The sequence below is a fragment of the Zosterops lateralis genome (assembly GCF_965231275.1).
Source record: "Zosterops lateralis genome assembly, chromosome: 30".
Lineage (NCBI taxonomy): Eukaryota > Metazoa > Chordata > Aves > Passeriformes > Zosteropidae > Zosterops > Zosterops lateralis.
The window spans coordinates 4,146,272-4,163,652 of NC_139790.1; the positions used below are offsets into that span (position 1 = coordinate 4,146,272).

General features: G+C 60.2%; 2 protein-coding genes across 2 annotated transcripts; both read left to right on the top strand.

The window, feature by feature from the left end:
• Nucleotides 1-354: 354 nt before the first annotated feature.
• On the top strand, nt 355-11,892 carry TGFA (transforming growth factor alpha; the record flags this gene model as incomplete). The annotated part of the gene is made up of 6 exons (XM_083880410.1): nt 355-385; nt 4,539-4,592; nt 7,884-7,998; nt 10,108-10,257; nt 10,800-10,912; nt 11,303-11,892. The coding sequence occupies 6 exons, from the start codon at nt 355-357 to the stop codon at nt 11,308-11,310; spliced, it is 471 nt and encodes a 156-aa protein (XP_083736536.1). The 3' UTR covers nt 11,311-11,892.
• A 2,472-nt stretch (nt 11,893-14,364) lies between these two features.
• FAM136A (family with sequence similarity 136 member A) lies at nt 14,365-17,112 on the top strand. The gene is made up of 3 exons (XM_083880330.1): nt 14,365-14,499; nt 15,896-16,036; nt 16,655-17,112. The coding sequence occupies exons 1-3, from the start codon at nt 14,413-14,415 to the stop codon at nt 16,841-16,843; spliced, it is 417 nt and encodes a 138-aa protein (XP_083736456.1). The 5' UTR covers nt 14,365-14,412; the 3' UTR covers nt 16,844-17,112.
• The last annotated feature ends 269 nt before the right edge of the window (nt 17,113-17,381 follow it).

Genomic DNA, 17,381 nt, shown 5'->3' on the forward strand with positions numbered 1-17,381 from the left:
GGGGTAGGATCCGGGGGATCCCGGGGATGTGTCCCACAGGGTCCTGGGTGGTCCCGGGGGTGGGATCCCGGCGGTCCCGGGGGTGGGGTCCCGGCGGTCCCGGGGGTGGGGTCCCGGCGGTCCCGGGGATGGGATCCCGGTGGTCCCGGGGGTGGGGTCCCGGCGGTCCGGGGGGCGCGCCCCTCGGTGTGCCCGGGCTCTGGCCGCCCGTGCCCGCGCTGTCCCCGCCCCGGGCCGGCCGGTGCCGCCCATTTCCGCCGGGCGGAGCCGCCCCTGGGCCCCGCAGCGGCCCCGGCCCCGCCACCGCCCGCCCGGCCCGGCCCGGCCCCGGCCCCGCTCCCGGTGAGCCCCGCCATGGCGGGCGGCCCGGCCGCGCTCGCCCTCGGTACGTGCGGGCCCGGGGGGCTCGGGGGGCCCGGGGGGCTCGGGGGGTCAGCCCGGGGGGCTCAGGGGGTCAGCCCGGGGGGCTCAGGGGGTCAGCCCGGGGGGTCAGCCCGGGGGGCTCGGGGGCCTCGGGGGGTCAGCCCGGGGGGCTCAGGGGGTCAGCCCGGGGGGCTCCGCGCCCCCAGACCCGCCCGGGGGGCAGCGCTCGGTGCCGCTCCCCGACACGGCTCGGGGGGTCTGCGGGGGGTTCTGGGGTGGCTCCGTGCGCTGTAAATCCTATAGAATCCCTATAAAACCCCTATAAAAATCCCGCCCGGATCCCCGCGCGGGCGGGCGCTCCCCGAAGTTCGTTCCCTGTGGGAAAAGCGCCGCGACGCGACGCGACGCGTGAGTTCGGCCGCGGCCGGAGCGTAACTGGGGCGGCTAATGAGGCTGGGGGCTGATTACAGCTGCGGGGGGAGAGGGGGGGGACGGGCCGTGCCGGGCCGGGCCGGGCCGGGGAAGGGGCCGCGGGGCGATGCCGGGACGGGCCGGGAGCGGTCCCGGGGATGCTCCGGGTGACGGTCCCGGTGCGGGGCTGCCCTTGTCCCGCTGTCCCCGCGGCTGTCCCCGGCTGTCCCCGGCCCGGGGGGGTCCCGTCCGCCGGGAAAGCGGCGCCTCCGAGCGCGGGGGGTCGGGGGCAGCGGCCGGGCTGTGCCCCGCTCCGGTACCGGGGCTGTCCTGGGGCTCGGGCCGGGGCCGGGGCCGGGGCTGTACCGGGGCTGTACCGGGGCTGTACCGGGGCTGTACCGGGGCCGGGGCTGTACCGGGGCTGTACCGTGGCTCCCCTCGGGCTGGGGCCGGTACCGGGGCTCCCCTCGGGCTGTACCGGGGCTGTACCGGGGCTGCCGCTCCGCCGAGGGTCCCCCGGGGGCTCGGGCAGCCCTGTCCCTCCTTCCGCGGCTCATCCACACCTCCCGTGGCATTTTCTCCCTTTTCCTCCCTTCGTTTTCTCCTTTTTTTTTTTTTTTTTTTTTTTTTTTTTAATCTCCCTTTTTCTCTCTTTTTTTCTCTCCTTTTTTTTCCCTCCTTTTTTTTTCTCCCTTTTCCCCTCTTTCTTTTTTTTTTTTTTCTCCTTTTTCTTCTATCTTTTTCTTCTCCCTTTTTTCCCTCCCTTTTTCTTCACCTGTTTTCTTCTTCTCCCTTTTTCTCCTTTTTTCCCTCCCTTTTTCTTTTTCCCTTTTCTTTTTCCCTTTTCTTTTTCCCTTTTCTTTTTCCCTTTTCTTTTTCCCTTTTCTTTTTTCTCTTTTCTTCTTCTCCCTTTTTTCCCTCCCGTTCCCGTGGCTCGGGATCTCTCTCCGCAGATCTCTCTCTCTCTCTCTCTCTCCCCCTCCTTCTCTCGGGCATTCCCGGCCGGGACGGCTCCGGGTGGGATGGGAGGGGTCCCGGCTGGTCCCTGGGGGTCCCGGGGCAGGAAAGGGAGCCCGGCAGGTCCCGGGGCGGCTCCGGAGGGAAATCCAAACCCCGCCGATAACGGGAACCGGGGCTTTGGGAATTGCCGGGGAGCAATTGGAGCTGCGGGAAGCGCCTCGGGAAGGTTTTGGGGGGTCCTTTGGAGGGTTGGGGGGTCCTGGGCGGGGTGAGCTCAGGGGGGATCGGCCTGCGGGGAGAGATGCCCGGATCTCCCGGTCCCAGGGAGGGAGGGAGGGATGGGGATGGGGAACCCAGCGGAGCTGGGGGCAGCCCCACTGCAGGGACTGAGGGCGGGGATTGTCCGAGTGTCCGGGGGGTGTCCGAGTGTTCCAGGAGATGTCCGAGTGTCCGGGGGGTGTCCAGGGAGTGTCTGGGAGGTGTCCGAGTGTCCAGGAGGCATCCAAGAGATGTCCAGGGGGTGTCCAGTGTCCAGGGTGTGTCCAGGAGGTGTCCAGGATGTCCAAGTGTCCACAGCGTGTCCAGGAGGTGTCCAGGGGGTGTCCAGGAGATGTCCAGTAGGTGTCTGAGTGTCCAGGAGGTGTCCAGGGGGTGTCCAATGTCCAAAAAGTGTCCAAGAGGTGTCCAGGAGGTGTCTAAAGGTCATGGGGGTGTCCAGGGGCTGTCCAGGGGCTGTCCAGTGTCCCCACGCCAGCCCTGGGCATGGAAAGCTCCCCAGGGCTGGGTTTCCAGGAGAGGGGCTGGAATTCCCAGGGGATGGACACACACTCGTCCCACCATCGGGATGAGCCGTTCCCCAAAAAAAACAAAAAGTGGAGGCACTTTTCCCAAAAAAAACACCCCAGAAAGGGCAAAGCCCCGAGCCAGGAGAAACGGGGAGAGTTGGGATGAGAGAGGATCTCTGCAGCCCTGGGTGGAGCCCTGAATTCGTGGTGGATCACCAAAGCCATGGTGGAGCCCTGAAGCTCCAGTGGATCCCCAAAGCCATGAAGGGTCCCTGAAACTCTGGTGGAGCCCTAGGTGGATCCCTGAAGCTCTGGTGGATCCCTGAAGCCATGGAGGAGCCCTGGATTAATGGTGGTTCCCTGAGGCTCCAGTGCATCCCTGATGCTGTGGAGGATCCCTGGAGCTCCAGTGGATTCCCAAAGCCGTGGTGGATCCCTGAAGCTATGGAGAATCCCCAAAGTTCTGGAGGATCCCTGATGCCTGGGGTGGATCTCCAAAGCTGTGGTGGATCCCTGGAGCTCCATTGGATCCCCAAAGCTATGGAGGATCCCCAAAGTTCTGGTGGATCCCTGCAGCTCCAGTGGATCCCTGCAGCCCTGGGTGGATCCCTGAAGCCATGGAGGATCCCAAAACGCTGGGTGGATCCTTGAGGCTGTGAGGGATCTCTGCAGCTCCAATGGATCCCTGAAGCTCCAATGGATCCCTGCAGCCCCGGGTGGATCCCGCAGCTCCGGTGGCACTGGGATTTGCAGGATGTGCAGCCCCAGGCTCTTAATCCCTCCCGCTGCCTTTCCCACAGGGAAATTTGGGTCAAATCCCGGGAAATTTGTGTCAGATCCCAGGAAATTTGGGTCAAATCCTGGGAAATGGGGTCAAATCCCAGGAAATTTGGGTCAAATCCCAGGAAATCGCCTCTAGTTCTGTGCCCTGGGGACGCTCCTGACCAGGGTGACCCCGCTGTCCCCTCCCCGGGGTGGCTCGGGGGGGGTCATTCCTGCCGGGACCCCCCGTAATTCTCCACAATTCCACCCACAGAGAGAATTCCTGCATTTTCCTTAAAAACCTCGGAGCAGTTTTGGCGACCCTAAACCCCCTCCCTGAGATTTTTGGCGACCCTAAACCCCCTCCATCATTTTCCTCAAAATCCTTAAAAAGGGAATTCCCGATTTTAATTTTCCTTAAAAAACCCAGGATGGTTTTGGTGACCCCAAATCCCCTCCCCGAGTTTTCTGATGACCCTAAACCCCCCTCCCTCAGTTCTTTGCCGACCCCAAACCCCCTCCTGCATTTTTCTCAAAATCCTTATAAAGAGAATTCCCGATTTTAATTCTCCTTAAAAAAACCTTAGAGGAGTTTTGGCGACCCTGAACCACCTCCCCGACTTTTTGGTGACCCTAAACTCCCTCCTTCATTTTTCTTAAACTCCTTATAAAGGGAATTCCCAATTTTAATTTTCCTTAAAAACCTTGGAGCAGTTTTGGTGACCCCAAACCCCCTCCCTGAATTTTCTGGTGATCCTAAACCCCCTCCCTGAATTTTTCATAAAAATCCTTAAAAGGGGAATTCCCAATTTTAATTCTCTTTAAAAATCCTTTAAAAGGGAATTTCTGCATTTTAATTTTCCTTAAAAACCTCAGGGCGGTTTTGGCGACCCCAAACCCCCTCCCTGAGATTTTTGGTGACCCTAAACCACCTCCCCGAGTTTTTCCTCAAAATCCTTAAAAAGGGAATTCCCAATTTTAATTTTCCTTAAAAACCTCAGGGCGGTTTTGGCGACCCCAAACCCCCTCCCTGAATTTTCTGGTGACCCTAAACCCCCTCCCTGAGATTTTTGGCGACCCTAAACTCTCTACCTGAGATTTTTTCCTAAAATCCTTAAAAAGGGAATTCCTGATTTTAATTCCCCTTAAAAACCTCAGGGCGGTTTTGGTGACGCCAAACCCCCTCCCCAAGTATTTTGGTGACCCCAAACCCCCATCCCCGGGATTTTTGGGGCTGACAGGTGTGTCTCTCCCCAGGTGTCCTGCTGGCCGCCTGCCACGCCCTGGACAACACCACGGCCGCCCGGAATGGTGAGTGCCCCGCGGGAACTCCGGGGTGTTCCCGCATCCCCAGCCCTCCTTTTATGGGATAACGGAGCCCTGGGTGGGATCCTGGCCCCTGTCCCCGAGGGGAAAAACGGGAATGGTTTCTTGCCTCCAGAAAAAGGGGGGTTGGTTCAAAAAAAAAAAAAGGGGAGTTGGCTCTAAAAGAAAGGGTTTCCCTACAAGGAAAGGGTTTCCAGCACCAAAAGGAAAGGGTTTGGCCCCAAAAGAAAGGGTTTGGTCCCAAAAGAAAGGATTTGGCCCCAAAAGAAAGGATTTCCTCACAAGGAAGGGTTTTGCCCAAAAGGGAAGTGTTGAGCCCCAAAAGAAAGGGTTTCCCTACAAGGAAGGGGTTTCCCCATAAGGAAAGGGTTTTCAGCCCACCCAGAAAAGAGTTTGCACCCCCAAAAAGAAAGGGTTTTCCAACCCCACAAGGAAAGGGTTTCTAACCCCACAAGGAAAGGGTTTCTAACCCCACAAGGAAAGGGTTTCCGCACGAGGGAAGGTTTTGGCCCCAAAAGAAAGGGTTTCCTCACAAGGAAGGGTTTATGGTGCCACAAGGGAAGGGTTTTTCAGACCCAAAAGGAGAAGATTTCCAGCTCCACAAAAGAAAGGATTTCCAGCCCCACATGGAGAAGATTTCCAGACCCACTAGGAGGTTTCAGGCCCCCAAAGGAAAAGGTTTCTTGCCCCAAAATGAAAGGGTTTCCCAGTTCCAAAGGGAGACTTTTCCATCTCCACAAGGAGAGGATTTCCAGCCCCAAAATAAAGGGTTTACAGCCCCAAAAGGAAAAGAATTCCAGCCCCACAAGAAGAGAATTTCCAGCCCCAGAGGAGAGGATTTCCAGTCCCACGAGGAAGGGATTTTCAGCCCTACAGGAGAGGGTTTCCAGCCCCACAAGGAAAGGGTTTTTGAGCCCCACAAGGAGAGGATTTCTAGCCCCAGAGGAGATTTCCATCCCCACAAGGAAAGGGTTTTCCATCCCCACACGGAGGAGGTTCCCAGCCCCACGGGAGGTTCCCAGCCCTGCCCGTTGTGTCCCCATGAATGAGCCCATTGATGCTCCCGAGTCAGGCACGGCAGCTCCCGCTGGGGTCACCCCCGAGGGTCCCTACACCAGATTTGGGGGATTCTGCCCCACAAACCGGGGTGCAGGGACACCTCCCACCACACTGCCCTGTCCTTTCCCTTTGGGGCTGGAAACCATTTCCTTTTGGGGCTGGAAATCTCTTTCCTTTTGGGGCTGGAAATCCCTTCCTTCTGGGGCTGGAAACCCTTTCCTTTTGGGGCTAGAAAACCTTTTTTTGGGGGGGGGGCTGGAAACCCTTTTTTTGGGGGGTGTGGAAGAAACCTTTTCCTTTGGGGGCTGGAAAACCCTTTTCTTTTGGGGGCCAGAAACCCTTTCTTTTGGAGCTGGGAAATCTCCCTTTTAGGGTGGAAAACCTCCCTTTTGGGGTCGGGGGGAGCAAAGCCCTGTGTCATTCCTGTCACCCCAAGGGTGCTGGCAGCTCCTTCCCCAAGGGATTTGTGCCCAATCTTCCTTTTGGGGTGGAAAATCTCTGTTGGGGGGGGGGGGGGGGGGAATCCCCCTGCTGGGGCTGGGAAATCTCTTTTTGGGGCTGGGAAAGGGGATGATTCCATAGCAGTGATAGGGAAGCATTTATGGGAAGGGTGCCGGGAGGCTTTGGGCAGCTCCTTTCCCAGTGGATTTGTGCCCAAATTCCTTCTGGGGCTGGAAAAATGTGATGGATTAATGGCATCACTTGGGAATGTGGTGCCAGGAGGGTTGGGAGCAAAGCCCTGTGTCATTCCTGTCACCTCGAGGGTGCTGGCAGCTCCTTTCCCAATGGATTTGTGCCCAAACCTCTTTTTGGGGTGGGAAATCTCTCTTTTGGGGTGGGAAATTTCCCTTTTAGGGTGGAAAAGGGGATTTTCAATGGCATTGCTCAGGACCCTGCAGGGACAGGGGTGGATACGTGGGGTGGGAGGAGGAGGAGGAGCAGGAGGAGGAGGAGGAAGAGGCTGCAATGTGGGCGACAGCTGTGAGTGGAGCTGAACAGGAGCCAGGACACCCCAGGATGCACAACCCCAGCTTGGGGTTTGGATTTGAGGGTTAAAACCCTAAAAAGGGATGTTTTGGGGGGTAATCCAGCAGCAGGGATCCGTGGGGATGGAGGCCTTGGGGTTTTCCTGGAGAGGATTCCAGCAGAGATTCCCACCCCAAATCCCAGCTCACAGCTCCCCCTGGGTGCTGCCACCTGCTCTGGGCTCTCCAAATGTCCTCAGAGCTGGGGACACGGGGACATCCAGTGTGAGCCACCCCCAAAACAGCTCCAAATGTCCTCAGAGCTGGGGACACAGGGACATCCCAGTGTGAGCCACCCCCAAAACAGCTCCAAATGTCCTCAGAGCTGGGGACACGGGGACATCCAGTGTGGGCCACCCCAAAACCAGCTCCAAATGTCCTCAGAGCTGGGGACATCCCACTGTGAACCATCCCAAGGATGCCTCTTCCAGCTCTGGGGACACGGGACATCCCACTGTGAGCCACCCTGAGGACCCCACTGAGCTGGGGACATGGGGACATCCCAACCCCAGTGACCCCAAGGGTGCTTCTTGCAGCACTGGGGACATGGGGACATCCCAGTGTGAACCACCCCAGGAACAGCTCCAAATCTCCTCAGAGCTGGGGACACAGGGACATCCCAGTGCCAGCCACCCCGAGGACCCTTCAGAGCTGGGGACACAGGCACATCCCAACCCGAGCCACCCTGAGGACCCCTCCAAACCACTGGGGACATGGGGACATCCCAATCCCAGCCACCCCGAGGGTGTCTCTCCCAGCCCTGGGGACACGGGGACATCCCATCCCGAGCCCCCGCGGGGCCCCGGCCACGTTCCCACCTCGCTGCCTTTAATCGCCCCCGTCTGGGGCGGCCATAAATCGCGGCCCCGGGCCGGGGGTGGCTTTGAAGCGCCGGCGGTCGGAAGTGGCTCGATGCCGGGATAATCCCGGGGCAGGATATTCCCTTCCCGGGGGATAATTCAAACCAGCGTGGGGGATTTAATGGGAAACAGGAGCCCGCCTTCAACTCCCCCCTCCTCCCTTTTAAGCTCTTTAGGAAATTCCTGCGGGATTATTGAAGCGGGACCCGTCTGGGCTCTTTGGGGTGGGGTGGCGTCCCCGCGCGGCGATCCCAAAACAAACCCTAAAGCGGAGGCGCTGCACGCGGGTTTGGGATTGCCCAAAAACGCCGTTTTCTGCCCCGTTTGTGCAGCTCCGGTGGCGGCGGCGGTGAGGTCGCACTTCAACGACTGCCCCGACTCGCACAGCCAGTTCTGCTTCCACGGCACCTGCCGCTTCCTGGTGCAGGAGGACAAACCGGCCTGCGTGTGAGTGCCCGGGGCGGGGACACCCCAAACCGCGGGGCGGGGACACCCCAAACCGCGGGGCGGGGACACCCCAAACCGCGGGGCGGGGACACCCCAACACTGCGGGGCTGGGACACCCCAACACTGCGGGGCGGGGACACCCCAAACCGCGGGGCGGGGACACCCCAAACCTCGGGGCGGGGACACCCCAACACTGCGGGGCTGGGACACCCCAACACTGCGGGGCTGGGACACCCCAACACTGCGGGGCGGGGACACCCCAACACTGCGGGGCTGGGACACCCCAACACTGCGGGGCGGGGACACCCCAAACCGCGGGGCGGGGACACCCCAAACCTCGGGGCGGGGACACCCCAACACTGCGGGGCGGGGACACCCCAACACTGCGGGGCGGGGACACCCCAAACCGCGGGGCGGGGACACCCCAACACTGCGGGGCGGGGACACCCCAAACTGCGGGGGTGGAGTGCTGGGGACACCCCAAACTGCGGGGTGGGACACCCCAACACTGCGGGGCGGGGACACCCCAACACTGCGGGGCGGGGACACCCCAACACTGCGGGGGTGGAGGGCTGGGGACACCCCAACACTGCGGGCTGGGGACACCCCAACACTGCGGGGGTGGAGTGCTGGGGACACCCCAACACTGCGGGCTGGGGACACCCCAACACTGCGGGGCTGGGGACACCCCAAACTGCAGGGCTGGGCCCCTGGAGACACCCCAACACTGCGGGCTGGGGACACCCCAACACTGCGGGGGTGGAGTGCTGGGGACACCCCAACACTGCGGGCTGGGGACACCCCAACACTGCGGGGCTGGGGACACCCCAAACTGCAGGGCTGGGCCCCTGGAGACACCCCAACACTGCGGGCTGGGGACACCCCAACACTGCGGGGGTGGAGTGCTGGGGACACCCCAACACTGCGGGGTGGGGACACCCCAACACTGCGGGGCTGAGACACCCTAAAACTGCAGAGCTGGGACACCCCAAACTGCAGGGCTGGGGTGCTGGGGATCCCAGAATTGTGAGTTTGAGGTGCTGGGGATCTCAAAACTGCAGATCTGGAGTCCTGGGAATCCCAATACTGTGGGGCTGGAATCCTGGGGGTCCCAGAATTCTGAGTTTGGGGTCCTGGGGATCACAATACTGTGGGACTGAGGTCCTGGGGATCCCAAAACTCCTGGGAATCTCAAAATTCTGGGTTTGGTGTTCCAGGGTGATTCTGTTGTCCCTCCTGTGTGTCCCTGATCCTGGGGTGATTCCTCTGTCCCTGTTCCAAGGGCAACTCCCTGTCCCTGCCATGTGTCCCTGTCCCGGGGTGACTCCTCTGTCCCTATGGTGTGTCCTAATCCTGGGGTGACTCCCTGTCCCCATGTGTCCCTGCTGCTGGGGTGACTCCCTGTCCCTGTGGTATGTCCCCGTGCCTGTGGTATGATCCTGTCCCTGGGGTGACTCCCTGTCCCTGTTCCTGTGTGTCCCTGTCCCAAGGTGACCCCATGCCAGTGCCATGTGTTCCTGTTCCCCTGTGTCCCTGTCCTGGTGACTCCTCTGTCCCTCCTGTCCTGGGGTGACTCTGCTGTGCTTGTCCCCCTGTGTCCTTGTCCTGGATGATTCCCTGTCCCTGTTCCTGTGTGTCCCCATCCCCTGGTGACCTGGTGTTCCTCAGGTGTCACTCGGGGTACATGAGGACGTGCTGTGAGCACTGCTCTATGTCCCTGTGTCCCCCCGGGTGTCACTCGGGGTACGTGGGGACACGCTGTGAGCACTGCTCTATGTCCCTGTGTCCCCCCGGGTGTCACTTGGGGTACGTGGGGACACGCTGTGAGCACTGCTCTGTGTCCCTGTATGTCCCCAGGTGTCACTCGGGGTACGTGGGGACACACTGTGAGCACTGCTCTGTGTCCCTGTATGTCCCCAGGTGTCACTCAGGGTACGTGGGGACACGCTGTGAGCACTGCTCTGTGTCCCTGTGTCCCCCCGGGTGTCACTTGGGGTACGTGGGGACACGCTGTGAGCACTGCTCTGTGTCCCTGTATGTCCCCAGGTGTCACTCGGGGTACGTGGGGACACGCTGTGAGCACTGCTCTGTGTCCCTGTATGTCCCCAGGTGTCACTCGGGGTACGTGGGGACACGCTGTGAGCACGCTGACCTGCTGGCTGTGGTGGCAGCCAACCAGAAGAAGCAGACGATCACAGCCCTACTCGTGGTGGCCGTGGTGGCCTCGGTGCTGCTTGTCACCGTCTGTGTCCTGATCCAGTGAGTGCCAGCCAGGGACATCCTGGGGACATCCTGGGACAGGGGACCCCTGACCCTGTCCCCATCCCTGCCCTGTCCCTTGTCCCTGTCCTATTCCTTGTCCCTGTCCTGTCCCTTGTCCTGTCCCTGTCTCCATCCCTGTCCCATCACTGTCTCTGTCCCCCCAGCTGCTGCCACCTGTGGAAACACTGTCCCTGGCCCTGCCCTGTCCCCACAGCTGCTGTCCCTATCCCTCTCGCTGTCCCTGTCCCATCCCTGTCCCCATCCCTGTCCCTCTCCCAGTCCCATCCCTGTCCCCATCCCTGTCCCCTCAGCTGCTGTCCCTGTCCCATCCCTGTCCCTGTCCCACCCTCTCCTGTCCCCTCAGCTGCTGCTGCCTGCGGTAGCGCTGTCCCTGTCCCCTGACCCCTATCCCACCCTGTCCCCTCAGCTGCTGTCCCCAGCCCTGTCCCCTCATCCCTGTCCCATCCCTGTCCCCTGTCCCACCCTGTCCCTGTCCCCTCATCCCTGTCCCCTGTCCCACCCTGTCCCTGTCCTCTCAGCTGCTGCCGCCTGCGGAAGCGCTGTCCCGGGTGGTGCCGCGAGCACGGAGCCGGCCAGGAGAAGCCAGGGGGGCTGCTCAAGGGGGGCACGTCCTGCTGCCACAGCGAGACAGGTGAGGGGACAGGGGACACCTGGGATGGGTGAGGGACACCTGGGGGAGGTGACAAGAGAAACTGAGGGGGGCTGATCAAGGGGGGCACATCCTGCTGCCACAGTGAGACAGGTGAGGGACACCTGGGACAGGTGAGGGACACCTGGGGAGGGGGGACACATCCTGCTGCCATGCTGAGACAGGTGAGGAGACAGGGGACACCTGGGACAGGTGAGGGACACAGGGAATACTGGGACAGGTGAGGGACACAGGGGACACCTGAGACAGGTGAGGGACACCTGGGACAAGTGAGGGACACTGCTGTTGTCCCTGCTGCTGTCACCTGCCAGCTGAGGTACAGGGGCCGGGTGACACCTCGGGGTGTAACCACTGCCATTGCCATCCCCACAGGTGTGTGACAGACCTGGGACCACCTGGGGACCCCCCAGGACCGGCCCTGCTCCCCCCTCTCCTCTGCTTCGGATCCTTTTTGGGGCGTTTTCCCCTTTTCCCGTCGTTTTCCTGGGCAGGAGCCCAGCCCCGGGTTTTTTCACTTGCCTTTTTGGGTCGTTTTCCCGGGATTTTCGCCCTCCCAAAATATTTGGGTTTTAAACCAAACCCCCCCTGCCAGGATGGGGCTTTATTTTTCTACAAGGAAAAAAAAAAAAAAACTCGGCCTTGCCTGATTTTTGGGGACAAATCCCAGCTTTTTATTAATAATAAATGAACTTAAATCCCACAAAACCTCCTCGGGCTGGAGCTCCAACCTCTGGCACAGCCTTAATTTCCCCCTTAGTCCTTCCTCGTAACCAACCCAGAGCTTTTCCCTCTGTTTTGGGGTTATTTTTGGGATTTTTGTTGGTTTGGTTTTTTTTTTTTTTTAAAGTCATGGTTACTCTCATGTCTTCTGTATATGTTGCACTGAAAGTTAATATTTAATGTTTTAATTTATTTCGCGTGGTTTAAATTAATTTTGATTCCTATAAAGATGTTCTTGTCATTGCCTGGTCTTGGATTGGTTTTTTTTATTATTTCCCATCCTAATAACCTGAGTTAGAGTTATTGAAGTGATGTAAAAGACACTTTTTTTCCAGAAAATTCATGGTTTGGGGCTTTTTAGGGGGGATATTTGGGAAGGAGATGTTGGATCCTATGGCTGGGAGTGGGAGGAATATTCCCAAGGATGGCTGAACCCAAATTTCCCATATTTTCATCCCAAATTTTGAAGCCCTTACGCCCCAATAACAAACTCAGCCCCATTTTCCCATGATTTAATTCCAAATTTTGAAGCACAATGTCCCAGTAATGAACTCGGCCCTGTTTTCCCATTATTTCATCCCAAATTTTCAATCCTTGATGCCCCAATAACAAACTCAGCCCCACTTTTCCATGTTTTCATCCCAAATTCCCAATCCCTGATACCCCAATGATGAGCCTAGCCCCATTTTCCCATTATTTCATCCCAAATTTTGAAGCCAAATGTCCCAATAATGAACTCAGCCCCATTTTCCCATTATTTCATCCCAAATTCCTAATCCCTGATACCCCAATGATGAACTCAGTCCCATTTAAACATGATTTCATCCCAAATTTTGAAGCATAATGTCCCAATAATGAACTCAGCCCCATTTCCCCAGAATTTCATCCCAAATTCCCAATCCCTGATACTCCAATGATGAACTCAGCCCCATTTTCCCAGAATTTCATCCCAAATTTCCAATCCTTGATGTCCCAGTTTTGGGCTCAGCATGTTTGGGGCAGTTTTGGGGCAATTCCCGGCGATTTTGGGGCAGTTCCTGGAGATTTGGGGACAGTTTTGGGGTGGGCCAGGGTGGTTTTGGGGCGATTCTCAGCAGGTTTTGGGACAAATCCCAGCGGTTTGGGGGGTTCTCAGGAGTTTTGGGGCCATTTTGGGGCAATTCCTGTCAGTTTGGGGTTGGCTTGGGACACTTTTGAGTTTCCCTGCAGTTTTGGGGCCGTTTTGGGGTGACCCCTAGTAGTTTTGGGGCGATCTCCAGCAGTTTTGGGGTGGGTTTGGGACGTTTTCCCTCAGGTTTGGGGCAATTTCCCTCAGGTTTGGGACGATTTCCCTCAGGTTTAGGGCGATTTCCCTCAGGTTTGGGACAATTTTCCCTCAGGTTTGGGACGTTTTCTCTCAGGTTTGTGACAATTTTCTCTCAGGTTTGGGACGTTTTCCCTCGGGTTTGGGGCAATTTCCCTCCAGTTTGGGGCAATTTCCCTCAGGTTTGGGGCAATTTCCCTCAGGTTTGGGGCAATTTCCCTCGGGTTTGGGGCAATTTCCCTCAGGTTTGGGGCAATTTCCCTCAGGTTTGGGACGATTTCCCTCAGGTTTGGGGCAATTTCCCTCAGGTTTGGGACGAATTCCCTCAGGTTTGGGGTGATTCCCAATGGGTTTGGGGGCGGGTTTGGGGCGATTCTCATCAGTTTTGGGGCGGTTTGGGGCATTTTCCATTTCCCAGGAGCTTTGGGGTAGGTTTCGGACGATTCCCAGCAGGTTTGGGGCGGCTCCCGGAGACTTCGGGGCGGGTTTTGGGGCGGTTCCTGTCAGGTTTGGGGCAGTTCCCCTCAGGTTTGGGGCGGGTTTTTTTGCGGTTCCTCACAGGTCTTTGGGGCAGGTTTGGGGCGGGTTTTGGGGCGGTTCCTGTCAGGTCTTTGGGTCAGGTTTGGGGCGGGTTTTGGGGCGATTCCCCTCAGGTTTCGGGGGGGTTTGGGGGCGGTTCGCGGCACGTTTGGGGAGGATTTTAGGGCTTGTTTTAGGGCGGGTTTTAGTGAGGCTCTGGGGCGGTTTTAGGGCGGGTCGGGGCGGTTTTAGGGCGGTTCTGAGGCGGGTTTAGGGCGGTTCCAGGCCGGTTTCGGGCCGCCCCGGGGCGGGATTTAGGGCGGGTTTGGGGGCGGTTTGAGGGCGGTCTCAGGCCGGGTTTTAGGGCAACTTTGGCGGCGGATTTAGCCCGGTTTTAGGGCGGTTTCAGGCGGGTTCGGGGCCGGCCCGGGGCGGGTTTTAGGGTGATTTCAGGCCGGTTTGAAGCCTGTTTGAGGCTGCCCCGGGGCGGGATTTAGGGCGATTTCAGGGCGGTCTCAGGCCGGTTTGTGGCCGCCCCGGGGCGGGTTTTCAGGGCGGTTTTAGGGCGGTTTTAGGGCGGTCTCAGGCCGGTGTGAGGCAGGGCCGGGGCGGGTTTTTAGGGCGGGTTTAGGGCGGATTTAGGCGTGTTCCAGGCCGGTTTGTTGCCGCCCGGGGGCGGGTTTTCAGGGCGGGTTTTAGGGCGGGTCGGGGGCGGGTTTAGGGCGGGTTTAGGGCGGTCTTAGGGCGGTCTCAGGCCGGTGTGAGGCAGGGCTGGGGCGGGTTTTTAGGGCGGGTTTTAGGGCGGGTTTAGGGCGGTCTCAGGCCGGTGTGAGGCAGGGCCGGGGCGGGTTTTTAGGGCGGGTTTAGGGCGGGTCGGGGGCGGTGTCAGGCCGGTGTGAGGCAGGGCCGGGGCGGTCTCAGGCCGGTGTGCAGCGGGCCGATGGCGGAGGCGGCGCAGGGCCGGGTGCAGGCCGCGGTGGAGAGCGCCGTGCAGGGGCTGGAGCGGGACCAGATCCGCGCCATGCAGGTACCGGGACAGACAGGGGACACCGGGGACACCAGGGGGACACGCGGGGAGGGCTCTGCGGGCGTCCCGGGGCTGCTGCTGCTCACACTCACACACACACACACACACGTGGGTGCCCCGGGCAGCGCCGGGACAGGCCCGGAGACCCCCCCAGTTCATTGAGATCCCGCTAATTCACTGAGACTCTCCCAATTCACTGAAATCCCCACACACACACACTGAGACCTCCCCCAATTCACTGAGACTCCCCCATACATTTCCTGAGGTCCCCCCAATACACACCCTGAGACCCCCCCGAGTTCACCGAGACCCCCAGGACAACCCTGAAGCCCCCCCGAATCCCTGCACACCCCCAGGGCACGTCCCAGGTTCCCTAAAAACACCCTGTGCCCCCTGCCACGGTCATCTCCTGTGCCCCCCAACATTTTCTGTGTCCCCTAAACACACCCCTGTGCCTCCCCAGTACATTCCCTGTGCCCCCAGTTCATCTCCTGTGCCCTCCACACCCTGTGCCCCCTAAATACACTGTGTGCCCCCCTAAACACACCCTGTGTCCTCCACACCCTGTGCTCCCTAAATATACCCTGTGCCCCCTAAATAAATTGCATCCTCCAGTTCATCTCCCATGCCCCTAAATACACCCTGTGGACCCCAAATGCACCGTGTAGCCCTCCACTTCATCTCCTGTTTCCCCCAACACACCCTGTGTCCCCTAAACACACCCCTGTGCCTCCCAGTACATTCCCTGTGCTCCCCAGTTCATCTCCTGTGCCCCCCAACACACCCCGTGCTCCCTAAATACACCCAGTGTCCCCCAAATAAATGGCATCCTCCAGTTCATCTCCCGTCCCCCCCAACATTTTTTGTGTCCCTTAAATACACCCCGTGCCCCCCCAGTTCATCTCCTGTGCCCCCTAAACACACCCTGTGCCCCCCAAATACACGTGTGCCCCCCAGTTCATCTCCTGTTCCTCCCAACACACCCTGTTGCCCCCTAATTACACCCTGTGCTCCCCACAGTCATCTCCTGTGCCCCCAGTTCATCTCCCATGCCCCCAACACACCCTGTGCCCCCTAAATACACCCTATGACCCCCAGTTCATCTCCTGTGCCCCCCAATACACTCCATGTATTGGAGCGTGCCCTGTCTCTATGTCCCCCAGTGTCCTAGGGTGCCCTGTGACCCCCTTGTCCCCCAGGGCGCCCTATCACCCCCTGTCTCCCACATCCCCAGGGTGCCGTGTCCCCGGGGTGCCCTGTGACCCTGTCCGCCATGTCCCCAGGGTACCCCTGTCCCGCTGGCCCCGTGTCCCCTGTGTCCCCCATGTCCCCAGTGTCCCCAGTGACCCTGTCCCGTGTCCCCAGTGTCCCCAGTGACCATGTCCCGTGTCCCCAGGGCGCCATGTTCCGCTGCAGCGCGCGGTGCTGTGAGGATGCAGCGGCCTCGATGCAGGAGGTGCAGCGCTGCATCGAGCGCTGCCACGCGCCCCTGGCCCGCGCCCAGGCCATCGTCACCGCCGAGCTCGAGCACTTCCAGGTGAGCACAGCCACTGGGACTACCGGGACAGCACCGGGACCCCCAGGACAGCACCGGGACCCCCGGGACAGCACCGGGACCCTGGGCAGGACCTGAGCCCCAGCCCCTGCACACCCTGCTGCATGTCCTGTGCCCCTAAATGCACCCTGTGCCCTCTAAGCATACCCTGTTCCCCCCAGTGCATGCCCTACATGGCCTAAATACACCCTGTGCTCCCCAATCCACCTCCTGAGCTCCCCCAATCCCCACTGACCCAAGCCCCTGCTGACCCCCTAGTCCATCCCCTGCCCTCCCAGTCCCACTGCCCCCAAGCCCTGCTGCCACCCCACACCCACTGTTCCCCTATTCCCGCTGACCCCCTAATCCATCTCCTGACACCCCCATCCCTGCTGATCCCTCCAGTCCTTGCTGCCCGCCATTCCACTGCCCCGCCAGTACCCCCCTGACACCCCCAGTCCCTCTGGTCCCCCAGTCCCTGCTGCCGCCCCCAGCCCCACTGACCCCATAATCCATGCCCTGACCCCCAGTCCCCCCTGTCCCCCATTCCCATTGCCCCCCCATTCCCACTGACCCCCCATTCCCATTGACCCCCCATCCCCACTGCCCCCATGTCCCCAGGACCGGCTGAGCCGGTGCTCGCTGCAGTGCTCGGACCAGGCCAAGGACGCCCTGGACTCGGGGGGCTCGGAGCCGCGCGTGCGGGGCCAGCTGGACGCCTGCCTGGCCACCTGCGGGGAGCAGCACCTGCGCCTCGTGCCCGCCATGGCCAAGAAGATGCGGGATGGGCTCGCCAACATCCAGCAGTGACACTGGGGACAGCCCGGGGACAGCCCCGGGGATACCCCCCCTAAGCTCATTAAAGGACCTGCCACCAAGAGCGGGTGCTGCGGGGGGAACTGAGGGGCACTGAGGGTGATGGAGGACAACAAGGGGGCACTGGGGGTGATGTGGAGCACTGAGGGAGATGGGGGGGACTGAGGTGGTAATGAGGGGCACCTAGACGGCCTTTAGGGGGCTGATGAGGGGCACTGGGGATGATGGAAGGCACTGGGGTGGTAATGAGGGGCTATAGAGGGGCTCTGAGGGGGTGATGGGGGGCACTGGGGGAACTGGAGGTGATGAGGTGGGTGATAAGGGGGCATTGGGGGTGTTTGGGAGCAGTGGGAGGTGATGGAGCCACTGGGGGTGATAGGGTGGGTGATGAGGGGACACTGGGGATGATGGGGGGCACTGGTGTGGCAATGAGGGCACTGGGGATGGTGGGGGACACTGGTGTGGCAATGAGGGCACTGGGGGTGATGGGGTGGGTACTGAGGGGACACTGCAGGTAAGGGGAGGGGGGCAC